The sequence below is a fragment of the Taudactylus pleione genome, unplaced genomic scaffold (assembly GCF_031769625.1).
Source record: "Taudactylus pleione unplaced genomic scaffold, aTauple2 ptg000033l, whole genome shotgun sequence".
Lineage (NCBI taxonomy): Eukaryota > Metazoa > Chordata > Amphibia > Anura > Myobatrachidae > Taudactylus > Taudactylus pleione.
The window spans coordinates 4,692,043-4,716,230 of NW_028284435.1; the positions used below are offsets into that span (position 1 = coordinate 4,692,043).

General features: G+C 42.4%; 1 protein-coding gene across 5 annotated transcripts; it reads right to left on the bottom strand.

Annotated features, from left to right (window-relative positions):
* Window positions 1–1,030: 1,030 nt before the first annotated feature.
* Window positions 1,031–14,374, bottom strand: HNRNPD (heterogeneous nuclear ribonucleoprotein D). Of its 5 annotated transcripts, XR_015871389.1 has the most exons (9): window positions 14,152–14,374; window positions 10,590–10,758; window positions 4,877–5,038; window positions 4,599–4,730; window positions 3,993–4,092; window positions 3,766–3,909; window positions 2,508–2,605; window positions 2,093–2,199; window positions 1,031–1,403 (listed from the first exon to the last, which is right to left on the bottom strand). XR_015871389.1 is itself a non-coding variant. In XM_088452135.1 (8 exons), exons 1-7 carry the CDS (start codon window positions 14,271–14,273, stop codon window positions 2,554–2,556), a joined length of 873 nt encoding a protein of 290 aa, XP_088308261.1. In that variant the 5' UTR covers window positions 14,274–14,374; the 3' UTR covers window positions 1,031–1,403; window positions 2,508–2,553. The 5 variants fall into 5 exon arrangements, 4 of the variants coding, with proteins under 4 accessions (XP_088308261.1, XP_088308262.1, XP_088308259.1 ...); XM_088452135.1 differs by lacking the exon at window positions 2,093–2,199 and having other exon boundaries at window positions 2,508–2,597; XM_088452136.1 differs by having other exon boundaries at window positions 1,031–2,199; window positions 2,508–2,597.
* Window positions 14,375–24,188: the final 9,814 nt, after the last annotated feature.

Sequence of the window (24,188 nt, forward strand, 5' to 3'; positions counted from 1 at the left end):
GTCTTGATTTTCTAGTGCCGTAGAGCCAATAATGTTTGGGTGCATTCAAATGATTATCCGATTCCAGCTGGCTGCCGCTTAATTGTAGAATCAACAAGTCTTGACACAATAAACTGTTTGCCAACAGAGTTGTGTATCAACTTACTATGAGACATCGTGAATCGAAGAACAGGGTGTGCCCACAAAACACACAGAAGCTACAATAAGCCTCTCAGTTCCATAATAGAGTATGCATGGCGATTGGTAAGCATTAAGTTCAGGCTCTTGTACATTACTTGTAGCATGACCTATACTGGTGTGTTTGTACGTACTAGTATGATCCTCAAAATTCAGCAAAACATCAGCCACAGATCACAATGGACAATAGTCTTTGCTGCAAAACTCATGGAGAAAAAAAAAAAAGCAGAAATGCTTGCTTAGCCTTAACATGGGGTACAAAAAAATTGATTAAGCATCTCAGAATTTAATAGGAATAGTTGTACTATACACGTTTTCCACATTTACACATTTTATGTATATAAAATATCAAGTGGATGTGGAAGGCTGCATTTACTGTATGCAGAGTACAGCTTTAACTGAACTGATTGGGGATCTGTGACAAACACAGTCTGTACGCATATGTGCTGACCAAACCACTATATAGCAGGCCTGGCCAACCTGTGCCTCTCCAGCTGTTATGAAACTACAAGTGCCACCATGACCTGCCACAGGTTTGCTATTAGGAAATGCTAAAAAACTGTTGCAGGGCATCCTGGGACTTGTAGTTTCACAACACTTGGAGAGCCACAGGTTGGCCAGGCCTGCTCTATAGAATTAAGTATGCTATTTGATTATCTCAGCTTTAGGGGTTTTACACCAAAAACCGGCTGAAAAATCTCAAATGCATCTTTAAAGCTTAATTGTTACGAATATAAAATTTTACTAACAAATAAAATCGATAGATGTTACTACCTGTATTTAGATATCAAAGCAAACACACTTTAACACTGTTCATTTGCACAGATAGGAAAAAAAAGACATCAGATTTTATATTAAAAAATTAGAGGAAGATTTATTATAAAGAAAAGTGGGTAAAGCTACATCATGACGCAGGCATAAAAACACAACAGCTTGTCTTCCATGCTGGTGAAATAATGTGAACACAATTTAACAAGCGAAGCCATTATAAAAAAGACTAGATGAATTCTAGAAATTAGGAGAAACATTTTCCCTCTCATAGGATCTCATTAAAATAAAATTAAAAACTGGTTGGGAAAAAAAAACCAAAAAAAAACACCAAGGGGTGGGTAAAAAAAAATAATAAAAAAAAAATAATAATAATTATATTTAAATTGCACTGCTATATGCATGCAGAATGAGCCACCTCAAATGAATCTTCAACCCAGAAAATACTGCTTGTCCACCTAAAGAAAAACAAGAAACACAGTTACATTAGTATTCTTTGGAATAGGACCATCTAGAATATTGCATTTTAACCCCCCTTTACCAAGATATGCATTATATATTTAGATCTATAAATATATGTGTAGACAAGAAAACTAAATGTCCAAGAGCTTTGAAATCCTTGTGTGCACCAAATTATTTTCAAAGGAAGCCAACTGTTTTGTATTTATCGGTTTTCACTAAAAAGGAACACAATATATTCCTTCACATTACAGTACATTGGATGCATTATGCAAATACATATTTTTTTAAACAGCTATAAAATACACGTTCCCAGAAGTGGTTTGTTAGGATTACAAGTCTTCTGTAGGTAAACCTGCATTTGAAAAATTGATACACAACAGGAATTCAGCCCAAGAACGTATTGCGATTACAGCTAAGTTTATAAATAGGGAAAAGCAAGCATTTAAATAGATTCATAATTAATACGGGAATCCAGAGATAAGCTGTATCCTTAGAAGAACAAATAGTTAAAATTATTCAGTAAAGTTCACGTATCTAATGATTACGGGGCCTGTAAAAAAGTATTAAAATTACCAGTATGTTTTATTTAAAAATGTTTTTAACGCAAAAGGAATAAGTGAAAGCATAGCTTGGAGTATCCATTTTATATTATAATGCTGATACAGGATGTTGGAAGAGACCATACCAAACGGCAGCATTCGAGAGCGTGAGCATCTCGTACCCTGTCCGCATTGAGCGGGCCTGTGAGAATCGTGAAGTCAGCGCGACACAGGGCCTGCAATGAATTCCCCGCTGGCGGGTACAAACAAGGTATAATGTCAGAGTTAGTAGGCAATTCCTTATTTTGTACCCATTAGCAGTACGTTACCTGTTAACTTTACTGACTTGTTATAAATAGGGCAAAAAAAATAAAGCGCTCTATAGCACGTGTTCGTATCTTCAAAGTCTCTATATTACGCTATAGTAAGCACTTCTGGGTGCTGTAAAATTTTAAAATAATTAAGCATTACAATATCTTAAATACTTAATATATATCTTACCATTACGCTTAATGAAAAATAATAAAATCAAGGTTTTGAAAGCAAGGAAACACAACATACCTGTTTGTGAAACGTTGTAAAGGGAATAATTTAGTACGGTTTGTAACTATTTTGATGACCACCTCGTCTGGCTGTTTTCCCATAACCACTCTGCTGATCTAAAAAATGAAAAATATCTGTTTGATAGCAAAGACCAGAGAAGCAATGGATCTGAAAGCGACATACATGTGCAACGTGTGCCATGATATAATGCCATGTTAGTCTTAATATAAAACATTCACAATATGTAGAAGTTATAGGACAAAATTATACATGCAAATTTGTGCATATCCCTGTTTGTTGGCTGAATGCAAGCAGGTCTTCTGCAATCCTTCATGAAAAGGTTCCAATGTCAATAGACATTACAGCTGGACTGGTGCACATAGAAGGAAAAAATACCTTTCCGACACACAGCAGACTTGTTGGTACCTTCATAAAGGATATAAACCAAACCCAGGTTTGAGCCAAAAGTCCAGGAAAGAAAACATTGAGTTGACAACGTAATTGTGAACTGACAATAATAATAAAAAAAAGGTTTACCTTTATATTAAAAGATAGACAATTGTGATCTAGATATAGATGCAATAAATAATGCAACTAATTTTGAAATTCAGGTTTTCAATGATTTTGTGACAGAACAGAAAAAAATAAATAAGTATCCATATAGTTGGGTTAATCATGGTGAGATTTTGCGCACACACTAAAAGTATATAAGTATGGGTGGACAAATGACACATAAAACAGGAGTCAGTCATGCAAATCTAGTACCCAGCAGGATTTTTTAAAGGAGCCAGAGAAGATATTCTCCCAGGGACAGAAATAGAAATGAACACAAGAAGTCAGACGCCAGCAGTACATTTTCAGCTGCATTGACTACCTGGCATTTATGCAGCCCTGGTATATAAGGTTATTGATCTAACCTGCTTCATAGAGAGTCAAAAACAAGAGCAAGAGTCCCTCATGAAAAGAACTACATAAATAAAACCATAAACCAGCTACTCCGTTTTGTCACATGCACTAGAACTGCAGCTATTGCATACTTACTATGGGCAGTTGTTGGAAACTACACAGAGTACTGTGGCCAGTCTAATACTTTGGGGCGATTCAATTATATGCGAGCTGCCTTGCCTGTATTTTTCCCAAGATCCACTAGAAGGATAGTGTCTGGCAACAGGGCTTAATTTCACTCATTCTTGGTAAGATACCATTGCCATTTTACACTACTTATATGCAACACCACTAACTCTACATATCGTCATATTAATTGACTGATACTCACTACTGTAGTCTCCATATCCATAGTAATTATAACCAGTGTAGTCATAGTTGCCATAGCCTCCGTAGCCCTGGTTGTTATAGCCATAACTACTGTAGCTTGGATTCCAGTAACTGCTGTATCCCTGGCTCCAACTCTGGTTTGCGCCTGCGGAAAGAGCATTAATCAGCAGGAGCAAGACTGAGAAGGCAGCAGTGTATGGTACAGATATTTAGTTATGAAAACTCAACCTCCTCTTCCACGAGATCTTGATGAAGATCCTCCACCTCTTGTTCCCCACTGTTGCTGCTGTTGATACTGTTCCTTTGAAAGTGCTACTTTAATTTCACACTATAGATAAAAAATATATATAGAGAGAGGATTATTTATCTCTTAATCTTGGTACACACAATAAGATTATCTGTACAATCTGGCTGGTTGGAGTGAAAATCTGGTAATGTATGGGAGCAAATGACAATCACCATTTATTCCCAAATATTGGAACACAGACAAAAATGGTAATTTCAAACAAACTGTTTAATCCTTTTGATTTAACCAATTTGTCAGTGTGTTTGTCTGTTTTACAGTGTTTGGGGGCAAGAAGAAGGACTTTCGTTCCAACCAGACTGATTGAACAGAACTCTTATAGTGTGTACCTAGCTTTAGCAATAACTTTAGTAAGTCTGTATAACAAACAGCTGGATGGCTAAGCAGCACAGCTTCAATAAGATTCATGTCTGAACCTCACTTTCTGAACATAATAGGATTTGAAATGCCAAAACATTTGTCCACTTAAAACCAAATTAAAATATAATTGGATTGTATCTACTAGTAAAATCTTGAAAAGAATGACATACTTTACTCAAGCCAACATTATGGTATTTCTTTTCCATTATCTGTTTCACTGGTTCCTCTTCCTTAAACGTGATGAAGCAGAAACCTCGTCTTTTGTTAGTCTTGTTGTCCATAGGCAGCTCAATTGCTTCAATCTGAATCAGTGGAATTTATAAAAAAAAAAAAAAAGTGGGAGTCAACTTATCAGGACAAGGCATTGTGTGCGAGTGGGATCATTATTACATCTAATTAAACATTTTATCTGGACAACTTTAAACCACTTCTAGCAAAATGTAAGTACCTCCCCAAATGTTCCAAAGTATTCCCTTATCTTGTCTTCTGGTGTATCTGGTGATAAGCCACCTACAAATATCTTTTTAACAGGTTCTTTTGTCTTCATCGCTTTTGCCCTCTTTGGATCAATAACTTTGCCATTCAACTTGTGCTCTTTGTGCTCCATCACCTGCAGGAATAAAGCCAGCACTATAAATGGTGCATATATGGGCTACATGCAAAAGCAGCCAGCATTTACCCTGCATGCGAAATAAAATAAGTTTATTTGCACCCCTTGCAATGTAGCATGGTTTGTTCCAGTTGCAGTGTTACTTGCTCTTCTTTGATTGACTCCAAACTCGGAATCAGGCTCAGTATGCCACATAAGGAAGTGTATAGTATACAGGTTAAACAGATGTCCAAACCTTCCACATCTTTCAACAAGCCTGTTTTTATTTACAAAAAGCTGATAACAGAACAAATAAGAAGGCAGGCACTCCGATCCAAGCAAATGTAAATTCCCATTGTATCTTAAGCTGGGTACACACCATGAGATGGTGCGGCCCAGCAATGATGAGATGTAACAATACATTGCACATGCCGTACACTGCACAATGATGTTGTCACATTCTGCATGTAACAGCCCCATGTCATTCATTGCATCGTCTCATCTGCCGTGCAGAACAGCAGATGGGACGAAGCAATGTACGATCGTCTGAAACGGTGGATTGGGCATACACACTATATGATATGTACGATATATTAGTCCGATCCACCTCGGAAAAATATATCGTACAATATATCGTACAGTGTACATCCAGCTTTTATAAACACAAGATTGAGCAGCCGGTTAATGGGAAGGACAAGAGTATATTTAAAAAATTGGCCAATCGGTGATAGCATGATATGTACAGACAATACTACTTAAAATGGATTAAATTCATTAATTAACTATAATTAAATCTTAACTATAATTAATCTGTAACATGGCATGTTAGTGGTCCAATGTGTGCTGGCATGTTATCGAGGATGGATCACCACACAAGTAACATCCAGAAAACCGCATTCCTGGGGATCACCAAAGCGGCTAATGGAGGGGAACATAGTATGTGCAAATTATCAATCTACAGTCAGTGAATGCTAGAGTACATTGGTCATGTCTTGTCATGGATGGGGTATGGCAACCAACAGCTACAGAGTACCACTCCAGTAATAAAAAAATTGGGAAGAGGAGAGGGCCAGAATAAGGCTAAAGCCAGTCATCCAGGGATCCACTCTGTTACCTGTCAAAACAGCAAATGTGGAGGTAGCGAGTAGGCTATAACAAACTGAGGGAAAATGGTTACTGGCTAGATGTACTTAATACTGTCACCAATCCAGTGTCTGTGACGTTTATGGATGGCTCCCGTAAACAAAACTTCCGTGAATCAAATAGATTTACACCAGAAAATGTAATTATTTACTTTGGCGCCTACTCTAATGCAACAATTATACTACATTTCTGTTTACATTTCTCTAACAGTGCCAACTCACATGCAGGCCTAATTGGCCGCACTGCTGAAAGACCAGATCCGTGTAAACAGGTAGAGAACAAAATGACACAACTTTGATTATTCAGACAAAAGGTGTAATTTATTGCTGTCACCTTTATTATTGAACTGGGCAAGATGACCAATAATACTAATAACCAAACTGGCATATGACAGATCAATGTGTGGTCAGACTAGTCTCGACAAATCCCTAAAATTGCTTAAAATGGGGCATACTTAATAATGAGTGATATTCTGGTTATTACTCATTACTAATCTTAAATGTTGATCCAACCAATCAGCTCCTGTCATGTGTTTAAAAAAATGACAGGGGGGAGTGAGGCCCTAGAAACTGATAAATAGATCCATCCAAATAAATATGCACCACTAGTAACATCTAATGAAAGACCAAACCATCGATCCCCACGTAACCATTCCAACAGCAATAAATCATATCAGAGGGATGAGTTACCTTACACTAGATTTGAAACTATGAATTACACAACAAAAGGGAGGCTATAACAGGAGCCTCAGGGGCCAAAAATATAGAAAAAGAATATTTAACATTTATTCCAAACAACTAGACAAATCACAATTATCTTTACTGAGTAAGGATCTTAAACGCCCTCCAACTAGTGAACCCAACATTTTTGACCTGTATGTTGATTTGAACAGTTTTATACGGACCCTCTGTTGTAAGAGATTCTATGCTAGGAAACATTTGACTAAACAGTGATGAATCAATCCCTATTCTACTGCATAGCACAGAAGACATCATGCTATCCAGGGCCGTAGCTAGGGTAGTGTGGCCAGTGCCATCGCACAGGGCAGCACAGGTCAGGGGGCGCTGTTTGGGCCTGTCAAATTTCTGTTTATTATCATTCTTGCTTGTAGCTTCCTCTTATTTCATCCCCAGCGTCTCCTGGCCTCTCCTATCTCTTCCCTGGCCCTTCCCCATGAAGCCATGGCCCTTTTTTGGGTGCATTATGTCCCTTTGAAAAATGAGGGGGCACCAATGCTCTTTCTGGCACAGGGCACCAAAAAGTCTAGTTACGGCTCTGATGCTATCTACCCCTGAGGAGTTATGGGAGGAGAGGAATACAGACAGTATAAATGAATTTAAATATAAGGGAATTAAAAAGATTTTTCATTTAAATAGGAGCTTGCGTGTGCAAATACAAAAATTGTTCTTGCGAGATTAGGGATATTGAGACAAGATAGTTTGCTTGAGGACCTTTTACCATCTAAACCCCATATTGAGTTTAGGAAAAATAGATCAAAACCATCTTGGCTCCCAGCCATCTAGAAGACATTAAATATAGCAGCAATCTGACAGGCTAAGGTTGGTTAAACAAAAAAAACCACCTGGATTTTTCAGATGTGGGAAACCAAAATGTTCACAGAAGTGGTTATACCTACATTGAAAGATAGTTATAAGTTAACTGCATTTATAAAATGTGTTTCCAAATGAATTATATATTTGTTAACCTGTGAATGCGGTTTGTTTTTTTTGTGGGCCGAACCAAGAGTTCTTTACGCACACTGTTTCTGGAGCACTGGAAAAAAATTGTCAATAGGAGCACTCTACATAGTGTTCCTTGACATTTCAATGATAAACATAACAGTGTTCCTGCCTGTTTGTCAATTATTGGCCTTGAAATAATTCCACCAACAACCAGAGGATATTGATTTAATACACTGTGCTGTAGGGAGGTTTATTTGATGTTGAAATTGAACTCCCTGATGGTTTGAACAAATCGATTGAGTTGAACTCAGTATCCACTAACCTTTGTTTCCTCATTTCTTCCTTTCCCATCCACTACAACAATGGAGGTAATTCAATTCAGGGCAATGCTAAATATCCCCGGGAAGGAGTTCCTGGAGCTATTCAATTCACCGTGCTGTTAAGTCCAACTAAAGCCACTTATGTCGGAGAATGCCAGTTAGCTCGACTAAAGCAGGGTATTTTGTCTCGCTAACCTTAATTCTCTGACTAAAGTGGCGACTGCAAGGCTGTTAGCGCCACGCTAAGCTGAGAACAGCATCGTGGCCGTAACTTTAGTTGGATTTCTGCTCATACCCTCAGGAGGGTGCAAGAAGAAATCCTTTAGTTGGGCTAACAGCACAGTGAATTGAATAGCTCCAAGGTCTCCTTCCCGGGGCTATTCAGCATCGTGTTGAATTGAATCGCCCTCTATGTATGTAATCCATGGATGTATTTTAAATTTCTTTACCTATAGACTAACTTGCTTAATAATACCTTTGTATTTCTCTATGTTTACATCCCAGTCTGGTCACATTGGTTTGTTTACATCATGTGACCTTAGGCGACCCACCCAAGTCACATAGGGAGTGATTCAATTCAGAGCGAAGTGAACAGTGCCAGGAAGTTGGTCCCGGAGCTATTCAATCCACCTCGCAGTTTAGTCAGACTACAATCACTTAAGTGGGAGAATGCCATTTCTTGCAACTTAACCTGGGTGATTAGTCGTGATAACCGGCATTCTCCAAATAAATTGTGTGGGCCGTGAGGCTGTTAGCGCCGTGCTAAGCCGGCAAAGAGCCTCGCGGCCGGCACTTAAGTCGGATTTCTCCTCGCACCCTAAGGAGGGTGCTAGTATCATTAGTCGCCCTAACATTGCGCTGCATTAAATAGCTCCGGGAGCTCCCTCCCGGCGCTATCAACAGCGCACTGAATTGAATCGCCCCCATAGAGACGCGAGGTGGATTGATCACGTGACCGGTCTGAACGAGTGATGCGCAACCTCATGCAGATGTGCTTACCTGGTGTCATCTGATTAAAGTGAACCACATGACCAGGAAGCCTACTACAGTACCAAAGTTTGTTTATTAGCAACTCCGCTGGATTGGCTTAGTCCAGCACGTGACCATTGTAGGTCACGTGATTAGGATGCCAGACATCAGAGCTCACTGAATCCAACCAATCTATGGGTTACAGGTAACATTATTACCAACGGACCGATTAAAATATTTGAGAATTAAGTAAGAATGCCTGAATTATGTTTTAGGTTATAATTTGATGGATAGTTTATCCTGGTTTGGCCTTATTAATCACAGATAGCACATGTTTGCCAATTACTGAATTGTTATATAAAGGGCATTTTGACACACAGCGCTATGCTCCTGAGGAAGTTGGGTGACTATAGCCCAGTGAAACGTGTACTGGACTCCTGCGACTTATTTGAATATTCAACATTACATCTCTCCCTGGAAATATATGCAGCGTTCCAGGATACCTGGTGGACTTTATCTCAACCCATATTTCTGCAAAATTGGATGCTAAATGACTGTTTTGGATCACTGGCATCACTAGGTGGGTGCGGGCCGCACTGGGTGACCCCATCCGAGGGCGTGACACCAAAATAGCATCGGGTGGGGTCACCGTGAAGCCAGGACACGGAGAGAGGCAGGGAAGATACTGTGGGCTTCTTCCCTAGCAGCTGCAGGAGCGCTGGGGTAGCCCACTGTATGCTGAGTACAGGAGGTGGTAACGCTCCCAAGTTTGGCACACGTAAGGGGGCGTGGTTTTGCAGGTCAAGGTCACACTCCTTTCTGCAAAGCCACGCCCCCTTTCGAGAGCGCACGAAAGAACTCAATCCAGCCAGATGTCACCCAGGTAAGTGATGCCTCTGTTTTTTATACACAGATCCACGTAATACCCTGCTGCTAAACTGATTCCTTTTGGATACGCAGGAGAGAGTCCTAACTTGATTACTGATTAGCACAGGAGCTAGTTTGACATTCTTGTACTGTATTGTAACACATTTATGGCCATTTGATTGATCACAATTTTTATTGCCATTGAATTGTTTATATTGAGAAATTTAATAAATGTGTAATGTTTTATTTTTAAACCTTCCATCATTCAGTTATTGTTCCTTTAGCACTGGTGTTTTACTTTTTTATTTTTCTTTGATATTTGCAGGTGCTAACTATCCCTTTACCAGCTGCTTTGTGACAGCCTGCTAGATTTTCTCTTCTTTATATTAAATCCCTAAAATTGCCTAATATGGGGCATATGGTGCTCCAACCAATCAGCTCCTAACTATCATGTGTTTGAAAAAAATGACAGTTAGGAGCTGATTGGTTACATCATTATTTAAGATTTGGAATGAGTGATAAAAAGAATATCACTTGTTATTAAATATGTCCCTTAGAATTTCAAAAAAGAAAGATAAAATTGCACTGTACCTTGTCAACACCTTCAGCTTCTTTAAATAATACAAAGCCAAAGCCTCTTGACCGACCAGTGATTGGATCCAGTTTCAAGGTGCAGTCCACAACTTCTCCAAATTTGGAAAAGTAATCCTTCAGGTCTTTCTTAGTAGTGTCCCAGCTAAGCCCACCGATAAACATCTTTCTATAGAGAAATGACAAATACAAATATGTGAAGTAAACAACTTCTACAGTTGTTTCAAAATAAATAAATCGGACCTATATTCTTAAGCTTGGTACACACCTGGCCGTCCTATCTAATGATTGGTAAGTGCATACACACTTACCAGTCGTACGGCCGATGTGTCTGCGCTGACATCACATCTGTTAGGGAATTTCAATTGCCCGCCCAGTTGAGATGTCAGTCACTGGCGGGTCGCCTAAAAGCAAGTTTATGGGCGGTCGGCCGATCGCCTGTACAAACAGCCAGATATATCGATACATATCTGAACAACATCGTTCACAGACATATCTGTAAACGCACGTCTGCACACAACCACTAATGCACTACAGATATATCGCCCGTTCAATGCAACGGGCGATATAACGGTCAGTATGTACCCAGCTTCACAGACTGAGCATGGACCAAAATGTTTTAAAAAACATAATGTAGGTAAACACTTTCATAGTGTTTATATACTAGAACTGCTCACGCGGCATTACTATATTTAGCCAACATCTCCAAGTACAAATAACTATCTGCTGGGCTGGTAGCATAAAAAATATTATGCAAACATATATATCTAATAATGAGAACAAAATGCGGCAAATTATTTATACAACCCAAATTATAAAACAGTATTATGCAACCAATCATATCAGAAAAAGAAAGTGCAGATAATGGCAAAATATAAAAAGTGGGTGAGAGCCAGTTCCACCAATACCACCACATATAAGGATATCATAAACCGTTAGATACTGACAAAGTGTATAGATAATGGATTATAACAGCAGAGGAGGGTTGGCTACACATTCCTGAGAACACTGCTAATTTTCCTAGATACCTCTATGGGGTATGAAGGAAAGTTGGCAAAGCTGATAGCTGGAAGGTTCCAGTGTTTCCTCTCCTGTCAAGTTTGACAAAAGCTCTGTGTTCTTATTATTAATAGACCCGAAAAATAACATTCCACGTGGCTGCACATCACAGCAATTTGGAATGTTTTAGATTATTTATCAATCTGGCGATCTCAAGTGGTCATTTTGTCACCCTTGCGGCCCAGCCTAGTACTGCCGATATGGTGCTCCTGCATTATGTTCAGCCATCGGGCCTCAATTGTAACCTATGGGCGGAATTCAATTGTTTTCATCCCCTATCGCGCCCGACGGAGCTATTCTATTCTTGCTCCTGTCGGGCGCGATCAGCTGCCAAGTGCTACATTTCAGCTCGCAGCCCCTGGGGGATGAGAGCTGAAATGTGCAAAAAGTGACATGTCTGGGCGCCCAAACATCACTTTTCGCGATCGCGCCCAGCACTTTGGTCGGGTTTAGCTGCTTTACGCAGCTAAACCTGACCTCTATGGGCGCGATCAGCGCGAAGAACGGAGGCAATTGAATGGCGGCCCGCGATCTCCTGTCACTTTAGACGGGAGATCCGGACCGCGTAATCAATTGAATTCCGCCCATAGACTGCAATGGCTAACACTATTTGAAAATGGTGTCAATTTTTGCAGGATTAAGCTCTGAAATTTTTCATAGTTTAAATATTTAGGGAAGAATAAAGACACCCTGCAATCTGACCCCTTTGTACCAAACTCTTTTGTCCCTTTGGTTTACGCCATCCACAGATGGTGTAAACCACTTAATGCCTATGTAGGCATTCTCGTCCCACAGCCTCCCTCCAGCTCTTGAACCTGACACAGTACAATATCAGATTCTCTGGAGAAGTCTTTTACAAAAAGACTCCTCCGGTACCCTGAGAATGTAACTTGCAGGGACAGTGGTTAGTGCTGCCCCTGTCCCTGCGAGTTACATTTAGGGGGCGATTCAATTGTTTTTAAACTGTGATAATTAATGAGCGCCCAGTGTTGCAATTCAATTGTTCTGGGCGCTCATTAATTATCACCCTCTTCGCCCGGGTCTAGCCGGAAAGTTCTGGCTAGTGCGCACTAACTGCGGTTAGCGCGCCCTAACCAGATTATTCTCACACATTTCTGTCCGCACCTTCCTGAGGGTGCCAGCAGAAATGCTGGCACCGCCGGATATTGCACCCTGACTGAGCAACAATTGAATAGCTCCGTCGGGCGTCTTAAAGAAACAGTTGCAGGCAAAACATTTGAATTGCCCCCTTAGTACAGAGCAAAGATAATTATGTACAATTGAGTATCCTCGCTGCAAAGTATAATTAAAAAAAAATAATAAAAACACAGCACTTTTAGCAATTTTTAGTACAAATGCCCCCACACATGGAGCGATATAGCGGCCGATCCGACGGATTAGAACAATATCGCAGCTATATAGTTCCGTGTTTGGGCATGATATCGTCTGCTGCGGGGTCGTCCGTCACTCCTCCAGATCTTCCTGCATGCACAAGAGATCTTGAGAATTGACGGACTACATACAAGTCTATGTGGGGAGGGGGCCAGAATATCGGGCACCAAATCGATCCGTGTGTGGGGACCGCCTGATATGTTGGCCGTCGGATCATGAATCGCATCGCTGGGTGCACATCACACAGTGTATGGGGCCCTTTAGTTGTCTATGTACTAGGTTTTGGTGAGAGAAAGTGGGGGGAGATAAAGTGCCAACCAATCAGCTCCGGTAATTTTTCTCAAACACGGCAGTTAGGAGCTGATTGGTTGGCACTTTATCGCTCTCCAAGGCTCAGTAAATAAACCGCTAAGACTTTTATGGTAGCAGCTGTCTGGAACCAATATTTTAAAGTGGTTAAGGGACAGCATAATAAAAGCTGCAACTAACCATGTTAAGAATAGATTTTATATATAACTATATATCCGCATGACATGGAAACGTTACTCGGGTGTGCTGAATATTTGGAGTCCTGTTACCAGCTCCCTGTACAGGTAGGAATCTCAAGCACCATTTTACTTAACATATTAGCACAGGGCAGGTTACAGCATAGCAATGCCCCAGTTATCCCTGAGCCCATCCTGTGTAGGGCATGGCACCTCTCCAGCATTAACAGTGCATTCTGATGGGCGGGGGGCACTGCTTACTGGGCAAAATGTTAAGAGCACGCCAGTGGATGACACCCTAACAGCACGAGCAGCCCTGCAATGCCACCATGTAGAAACACAGAATCATGACCCGCTTGCAGTGCACACATGTACTGCAGTGCAACCGATAACAGAGCTGGGCCGGGTAGATAATGGAGGGGAGGCTGCAGGAAAAGCTCCCTGTCCCAGCGCAAGTGACACGGGTCGGGAAGGCACACAGGCTGCCTGCAGCAGTGTGCGCGGTAACGTACAGCTCCATCGTACCCCAAGTGCCCCGTTGTACGCCCGCCGCCTAATGGTAAGGACGTCAGGGTACAAATACTGAAGGGGGTCTATCCACTACCCTAATGGTAATAACCGCTCACCCCTCGTCCTCCTCGCCTTTACTTGCGTTGATCTTCAAGCCCTCGTTGGGTCCGGTCCCCTCGGGCTCATTGCCGGCGGCCTCCACCATAGCTTCGTCCTGCATCTCCTCCTCGGCTATCATGGTTATTAACTATAAACAATAGCGAAAATAGTGCAACTGCAGTAGCTTGGAAAGCGGATAATGGCGGCTCCCTTGCCTTGCCACTCCTCCAATGGTAATCATAGCACCGCCTCCGCCTCGCAGTAATGGCGGCCGCACGGAAAGTGCTTGAAATGGCCGCCGGGGCAAAGCAAGGCATATCGGTATCACCGCCAGCAGTATCAGACCCGTCTTTAGCCATCTCACAGTACGGGCAATATGCACAGTCGTTATGATACGCTATTACTATAATCCTTCAGAACATTATTTTTGGTTTAAGGCCACCTTACGATCATATTGTAATGAAATGGAATTGGAGATACATGTAACCGTGTGTGTGTGGCCCATTTATCAAAGTGAATTTGAGGTAAATTCCCCGAGGGTTTACTTCAAATACTAAGTATCCCCCGGATGTATGAAGGAGGGACTGCAGCAGGTATCTCCGATACCTGCTGCGATCCCTCTAGTGCCGCTGGCGGAATCGGTATGATTTACGGTCGGAATCCCGACAGCAGCTGCCCGACATGGGTGAAAATCCTGATCGTCCCTAAGGTAAGTATAGACTAACCTAGCCCTAAATCCCCCCCCCCCGGGGTGCCTAACCCTCCCTCCCCCTAGCCTAACCTCCCCGGGGGGGGGGGTGCCTAACTCTAAGTTTCCTACGGGAGCCCTAATCCCCATCCCCCCGCAGTTGTCCGCGCCCGGCGTCCCTTCAGTCGGGATGCCAGGCGCCGGTCTCCCAGCGTCGGTAAAATGACAGGCGTCTAGATTTAGACGCCTGTAATTTAACCCTCGCCGGAATACAGCCGTCGGGAAGCCGGCTGTCGGGATTAGGTCCGCCGGCTCCCCGACTGTATACCCCGCTGGCAGCCGCCTCCCCCATAGGTTTCCATGGGGGATGCGATGCTGCCAAATGTATCAATACCGGGAATGCGAAGCATTCCCGATATTGGCCCCAGCAGCTAACGCCATCTGAAGATAGTGTTAGCCGCTGTAGTCTATGACAACTTACCGCATATCAGCCAGTGGAGGGATCTCACGGAACCCTCCGCCGGCAATGAGAGCCGCTCATGTGCAGTCTGCGGGACTGCGCATGCGCAGCAGCCCCGACTGCACTCCGGAGACGTCTCCCTGCATATCCCGGACAATACATCCAGCAGATAGGATCACATTTTGCAGTGCGATCAGGGCCGTTACTGGCATGCCCTGATCGCATTGCAAAAGCGATCCTTGATAAATGGGGCTCTGTGTTTTTACAGATTTTACCTGCCATATTTAAAAGGGCAATAATATTTAAATCAAAACAAGCCAGATTTTCCATTTACTATTATTGCAATTTTAAATATGGCAGGCAAAATCTGCAAAAAGTAAAGGTTTTGAAAATCCATAAATATACCTCTAATTGGCTAAAGTTCAGAACATGGTGTACACCATAGGTGTATTTATTAGGGTTGCATGATGTTACCACACAGGCCACTGGGTCCAGGGGGGGTCCCTCACACCCTGCACCCAAAGTATACTTACCTCGCTCCAGAAAGCGGGTCTCTCCTCCCCTGCAACACCATCTTTCCAACTGAGCCAGAGCCTTTGCTCTCTAGTGAATGTGTCATCTTCCCAAATGTCACTGGGAAGTTGGCACCATGGAAGAGGAGGGACCTGCTTGCCGGAGCAAAATAAGATGCCTGATTTTGGGGGGGCACTGCACTTGCCCCCCCCACCCCCACCCTGATATACACTATATTACAAGTTTAGTGTTTCTGATGATTAGAAATTTTACCCCAGTCTTATATTATATTCACAGATGCACTACAATACTAATAATGTGTACAACCTATCTAGGTTTGGTATATATGTTCAACACGCAATGTCAACATTCATCATGTCGACATGTTCGCAATATCAGTTTTGTACTGTAATTCTGTCCCTAACCCTCCTGGAAATGTCAACATTTTAACTATGTTGATGGGCTCTCAAGAGCCACTTCTTCATTAAAGCCTTCCAGCTCTCATCCTAATCCACTGCTCCATGACCATTCCTCATTGTCTACCCCATCTGTATCACCCATTTGTTTGACCCTTCCCTTTAGAATGTAAGCTCTCGCAAGCAGGGCCCTCTTCATTCATGTGCTTCTCCTACCCTTACTTATACTATCATTTACTCATAGGCCCTCTTTTCACTTGTTTCTCCTACCCTTACTTATACTATATTCTACTCCTAACTCCCCACAAAGGCACCTTACACTTGGTTGGTGACACCCTGCTGCTTATTTAAGTGTTATTATTGCTAATGCTGCAATTGGCTAGATGGCAGTCTTTTGCTGGTTGAAATAATTTCTCACCGACAGGTCAGTTTCTTCTAGTATAAACTCTTCATCACCAGTGCCACTTCCATGTGGTGTCCCATATGGTTCTATACTATCTCCCATGCTTTTTGCAGTATACATGCTACCACTGGGTGAAATGAAGATGTCATGGCCTAGTCTACCACTGCTATGCAGGTTATATGTCCTTTGCTCCAGGTACTGAGAACCCAATACCAACCCTAAATGGCTGTCTAGCTGAGCTCCAGGAGTAGATTGAGTGCCAGTTGGCTGTGACTGAACCCTGATAAAACAGAGGTCCTTATGATAGGTCACAGAACAAGACTGCAACATAGCCAACTAACAGGACGTAAGGTGTATACACACGTAAAGATTTTCTGTCCAATCATCCAACTAGTTGATTGGTTGGAATGAAAATCTGGTAAGGTATGAAAGCAAATGACAATCAGCAACTTGCTCCCAAATGCCGGAAAATGGACCAAAACTGTTGTTTGAACAAATTGTTTAGATCAGTGGTTGGGGAACAGGTGTAAATTACCCCACATGGGGTAAAAATTAAATTCCTGGGGGTAATGGACAGACAGCTGGGCATGCATATGAATCATTCTATAATATAGAATGATTCATATGCATGCCTGGCTGTACCGCAGGGAGACTCTAAGCCGGACGCCCGCTGAGATGTTATTACCAGCGGTCGCCCAGCTCCTTCCCTGCAGTGCCGCATTAGCCGGAGGCTGGAGTTCCCTTCTTAACTCCAGGTTCCGGCTCTCCCCATGCGCACTATGGGAGAGACATCATGACGTCTCTCCCATAGTTCCGAGGAGCAGCCGGATGGACAGGACGGCGGCGGATGCAGGAGCGGGGATTAAGGTAAGTGGGGGTTTATGTTTTTTTTTAGTACAAGCGGCATAACTATGGGGGCACTCCTACAGGGGCATAACTATGGGGGAACTACTACAGGGGCATAGCTATGGGGGCACTACTATATGATTTCCTTCCTTTCAATTCAAGGGGGTAATGTCGGAGTATCTAAATATATTTTGGAGTAAAAGGTAAAAAAGTTCCCTGACCCCTGGTTTAGATCAAACATTTAACAAACTTGTCTGAACGACCATTTTCATCTGTTTTCTGGCATTTAGGAAATTGCTGATCATCAGTTACTCCCATACGTTACCAGATTTTCATTCCAACCAATCAACTAGTTGGATGGTTGGACAGAAAATCTTTACGCGTGTACCCAGCTTTAACGCTTGGGGGTTCAGAACGACAAAATACTGAACATGTGTGGAATCTTGGTGTTGTCCTGGATAGTGGCTTGACACTTAAACATCTGGTATCAGCCACAATCAAATCCTTATTATTTCATCTGAGGATTTTAGCCAGAATCAAGCACTTCATTCCTTCAGATTTGCCTGAAGTCATACATGCATTTATATAATCACGCCTATACTGCAATGCTCTCTAACTTGGTCTCACAGCTTGCAGATGGTACAAAATGTAGCTGCCAGGCTTTTAACTTACCAGCCCCATAACACCAATTCTCTACTCCCTTCACTGGCTGCCTGTAAGATGTTGTTTTCAAGGTTGGCTTACTGACTTTCAAAGCTCTACATGGCCAGGGCCCAAGGTACATGAAGCAGCTTCTGATCCTTTACTGTCCCACTCAATCACTGGGATCTGTTGACAAAGGACTATTAACAATACCTAGAAGCTCCCAGAATTCATTTGGGGGTTGCGCTTTCAGCTTTGTGGCTCCGACTCTATGGAACTCGCTTCCTCGCACTTCGAGAAGCCTCCAGTCTAGAATCCTTCAAAATAGACTAAAGATTTACCTGTTCGCACAAGTATTTTACTAATGTCCCTTGATAAGCTTGTACAGGATGTTTCACTCGCTATTAGCCCCAATGTTTTTCTTATAATTTAGTGAAATGTGACAGACATACCTTAGTCTATGAGAAACATGAGGAAGTTATAGCAAGTGTTCGCCATTAGCATCCAGGCCAGCTGTACACACATGCGCAAAGTGAAGGCCAACTGTTCACCACCCTAGTCAGCAGCACAGTCCAAATATCAAACAGGGGAACCACACCAACTGCCATTCTCACTAGCGGTACCCCTTTTTGAATTTTGGACTGTGCTGCAGCCCCACCTCTTGGACGTCAATTACTTTAAAATGTTTAAGAAAAATATTGGGGCCAATAGTGAGTGAAACACTCTTTATTTTGTGCTGTTAAGGCAAATGTAAAGCACAGGAGAAAAGTGCTATATAAATATTATTATAAACCTCCTGCATGTTTGGTACTGTTAATAACTCTTTCCTTGTACCCATTTGCTAATCTACTTTGTATGGTGCTGTGGAACCTTTGTGGCGCCATATAAAGGATAATAACAATAGATTGAAATGAAAGCACTTGTGATACCCCTTTTACACCAGAGCTAAAACCCAGTTTATTGCAGGGTTAACCCGGATATTTCCTTGGTGTAAAAAGGGGACAGGGTTGGATTCCCAGGTCAAGTGACCCAGCAATCCAACCCAGGTAATTTGCAAGGTTTAAGACGGGAATGACCCGTGAAACCCTGCTGTGTAAACGGTGCAATCCGGGTCGCGATGACCTGGAGCGCGCCGATTGGCCGGCTTCAGTGGCACTTGGAGATGGCATCATCTCCAAGCATCCACTTCCACGCCGGGTCACTGCAGACCCGGCGCCCGGCTAAATTCTGGGTCTGATCTGGTTTGGAACCCTGTTCCAACCTCCAGGTCAATGTGTCAATAAATTGCATTGGAAAATCTGGCGAGTGCTCCTTTCATTTCACTTTATCTTGGATATCCACATCAATTAAGGGATAGACCCCGGTGGATTGAAAATTACTGAATGTGTCCGTGTGGACCTTATACCTGTTATCTATGTACTGAGAGTGTGTATGTGTCTGTTTGTCCTTTATGCACGACCACTTTTGTACCTAGATCCACCAAATTTGGCATGGTGTTGCAGTTTGACCAGGATTAGGTAATTGCCTAGGTGTGAACTTCGTCAGGGCCACATTCCCACAAAACCGGGACATTCTCCAATTACACAGGTTCTGGGGCTGGCTTCATACACACACTGTCGCACTCTCATCTCTTCCAAAGTGCTGTTGTATCACTTTTCCAACAGCCGCATACATGAAATACGGAGCTAGTCAGCCCTGTTTGCATGATAAACTTATGTTGGGTACACACTAACAGATATATCTGTCCAATCTGTCTGGTGGAAAGGAAACTCTGGTCTTTCTTCCAGGGTTTTGGAGCAAATTTCTATTGGTATTTGCTCCCATACATTACCAGATTTTCCTTCCCACCAGACAGATTGGACAGATATATCTGTCAGTGTGTACCCAGCTTTAAACAGTGATTTATTAGCATTTCACTCACTGTCTCATCTTACAGTAGCCGCCCTGGTGGGTCTTAGCAGAGTGCCTGGCAGGGTCATGAGCAGCTCAGCGCAACTGTGGCAGACAGCATAATCAATCCACAACCTTTGATCCTGGCAAAGCTTAGTATATGGAGATTACAAACAACAGAGGAGATTGATCGCAGCCACAGTGTCACTGTGGCTGGGCTCCCTTCTCTCCAGTCCCAGCATTCCCCTCCCTGATGGCAGCCCTGCTAGACATGGTTTACAATGTTGATCTGCAGAGTGATTTCAGTGGGTGATTCAACTGCGGACGCAATGACGGAAGCATGTGCAGTCCAGTCTACAACCCATTTAGGGGGGGTGACACCTATGTTGCAGACATCGCAGCTAACATGTTAGCAGCTGCAATAGCTTATCCATCCACAGCTGAATCACCCCCTGTTCTGCAGTGATTTCTGAAACTAAAGTGATTTTGGAAGCTATACTGATTTCTGTTCTGTAAGTCAGTCTGCTCTTAATATACCCCATATGATAATACACCTGCCTGCACGGTCATTTACTCCTAATTTGCATAATTATCCAGATGGAATCGGTATGAAATACCGATGGACGGGATGCCTGCTCTCAGTACACTGACAGCGGCATCCCAATGGTTCAAATCTTGACAGGGGAACAGTAAGTAATGTTCCCATCCTATTTAACCCCTAACCATCCTTTCCCGCACCCTCCCAGTGCCTAAACCTAACCCCGCCGCCCACAGCCTAACTCTAAGTACCCCCGGGCTGCCTAAACCTCTCGGTTGTAGGGATGTTAACCCCATCCAGGTTATAGGAGAGAACAATTTTCTAAAAAAAAATTAAATGAAGGCTGTGGATGTACTTCAGGGTCCAGTCTTCAACCTGGGCAACGCCAGGAATCCCAGGTAGTTATATAAAATCATACTTGCCTACTCTCCTGCGGTGTCCCTGAAACTCCAGTTGACCTGCCCTGCAGATCCCATCCACTTACTCAGTGACTTCACAAAGCAGAGAGTGATGACGTGCTTTGTGTCATATCACATCATACCCCACCCCCACTGCTGCACCGTGGCATTGTAAATTTGGGATGTGGCCTTGATTATAATTTTCACAACACTATGCCCAACACCACCCAGCTTGATGTCTTCCCTAGGATCTCTAAGGCAACATACACACTAGACCACAGGTTCCGTGTGGGGTCCTGAGGACAGAGTTTGGGAACCACTGCACTAGACTGTGCATGTATGCAGCGATAGTCAGTGGCGGGCCAGGTAGTGTATACACACTTGCAGACAGCGAGCGGAGCCATGCTGCATTCAGCAGCATGCCATCATTCACGATATCCCCAGGTTGGGCTGCATGTACAGCTGGCTGGGGATATCATTGGTCATCTGGACCATACACACTAGACAGTATGAATGATATATCATTGAATGTTTTCAGTTTTATCGTCTGCTGTAGTGTGTATGCCCCATTAGAGGCAATGTTTAACCACTTAGCTGCAGTAGGGTTCAACATTCACATATACCTGCTTACGTTCCTTCTCCCTACCAGGCACTAATTACCAGTGGGAAGTCCCAAGTGTCTGTAGGCTGGTCCCGAAGCAGTGACATTGGCACGAATGCACATCATTTGAAAGTGTGTGTGTGTGTATGTATATATAATTTACATTTATTTAAAAGTGTTTTAAGTGTCAGAGAGGTGACTTTAAAGGCACATACACACTGGACAATGTGTCCAGTGAGCAGTGTCATTAAGTGCATACACACATGGCGGGGGGCGGCAGGGCTATACTGCATTCAGCAGCTTGGCATCGCCAACGATATCCCCAGATTTAGGTGCATATTCAGGCGACTGGGGATATCGTTACAACCCACGGGAGTTTTGCATCATCCGTCATTTACTGCATATACTGAACGATATATAGTTATCGTTCACAATTGTACAGTGTGTACGCGGCTTTAGTCTCTCTGGGTTAGATGTACCTAGCCTTAGACAGATTAAGAGGGAAGATAAAGTACCAAACAGCTCCCGACTCATTTATCATCAAGTTTTGTCATTCACAAGTGAATTAACTTGTTGCATATGATAATGGTGCTCAAGCCAATCAGCTCCCAAAGGTCATTTTTGAAACAGATGAGTTAGGAGCCAATTGGCTGGAGCACCATCATACGCAACAAGTTTTATCACTCACTGTGAATGACGAAACTAGTTAAAGGAGGTCCTATAGCCTGTAAAGTAAATTATAGCAACACTAGCCGATATATATCAGTCGTTCAACTGAACGGCCAATATATCATGGGTGTGTACCAGCGATGTCTGAACGTCATTCACAGACATATCGCGCTGGCTGTGCAGCATAGCTGATGGCAGATATATCGACACATTACAGCATGTGTACAGCCACCCAGTAGAGGCCACCACTGACTGACATCACAACTGGATGGGCATGTGTTAATGCCCACCCAGTTGTGACATCAAGCACAACATTGTGCCAACGAGAAGGAGGTAAAGTACCAAACAGTCTGTAAAATGGCAGTTAGAAGCAGATTGGTTGGTACTTTAGCTCTTGGACGTTTTGATAAATTTCTCCCGTTGTATGGGAATCACCAGCCAGTATCATGCACCACAAAAGATATTGGGGAAGGGCAGTGTTTTAACGCCTGTACACACATTGGGGGCACCATGACTTGAAAGAGGGAATTCTCTTAAATGATGTGCCTATTTAGTATTTTCTGGTGATCACATTCTCAACCAGCATCCAAGGTTTTAAATTCCCCTTAAATACACAACTTGCTAATATTTTTTAAAAAATAAATTGAACTATTTAAACCTGATTCAGTATTTTTTTAATTGTAGTTTGTTAATAAAAACCATACTGAATCAAGTTTATATAGCCAATTACAAAACTTAATAAAAAAAACAAAACGAAAATTGGAGTTACAAGATGGTTTAGTTGTTTTTATTTTTGAGAAAAGTACAAAAATACTTCTTACGGCACTTAAGCCTCCAAGGAGAAGACAATCCTTATTGCAGTGGTGCTGCAAAGAGAGGTGGGAGACGCAGCTGCTGGGGCCTCAGATTGTGCACAATTCTGTTAGGGTACGTACAGCCTGGCGTGGCTGCAAATTCTGACATGACCACAAACAATGCAACCCAGTCAGAAACACCCATTGGGCAGCTGCCGGAAGATGATCCACCAGCAGCCATGATTTAGAGGGATCTACATCCTCCATTAGCTGCAGTGTAGCAGATTGCCGATTGGGAAGCCTTACCACTGAAGAGAGCAGCAGCTGCCAGGGAAATGTAAGTTTAGCAGCCCTCAGTCCCCCCCCCAGTGTATACCTGGCAGCTGCTCAGAGCAACCACCAAGGAAATGCAAAGCCTAGGCGGTCCAATATATCTCTGATCTATATTAAAATAATGTTAACAAAATAAAATTACATTACGTTATAATAAGTAGATGTTCTGACCAAATTTAATTTAAAAACAATGAGCATATTTTTAGGAAAATAAAAATTATCCAGTTAAGTGGTTAACATGCTGAAAAATGTTAGATACAGCTATTGAAAAAGCATAGTATCCTAGAGAAACATTGGGATAATTTTCAGCAGGAACTCAGTTCCTGAAACTCATTAACTATGATGTAATGTCCTGGGCCAATATGCATTTTCAATTAGTTAAATTTCATTTTAAAGTCCCTTTTGCGTATACACACACCTCTGATCTGTTTGATAGATCAAAGTGGTTTCAGCAGAAAACCATCAAAAATAGAATATTTGTGTAATATTTTGGCAGAATCATGTAGTGGTGAAGTTTATGTTACATACTCAGTAATGTTAAACAGGCACTTGTCTCTTTTATGACCAAAAGCTAGAGGTTACATACAAGTACCATATCTGAACATTGTATGCAAGATATGCACAATGCAGTTATATACACCAGTCAATTTTTATTTAATTCAAATCAATGGCTTGTTGCAATTGCAAACAAATTTATATTGGTTTCTGCCAATCAGTTCCACAATCATAACAGTATGTCCTTATCAATGTCACCTAACCCCGTCAAGCTACTGTCATGTCAGTCTCTCAATGTACAGCACAAGCATTCTGTAGAATCTTACTGCAGCACTACCAAATTGAATTCTGTAGACCTCAAGTGTTAG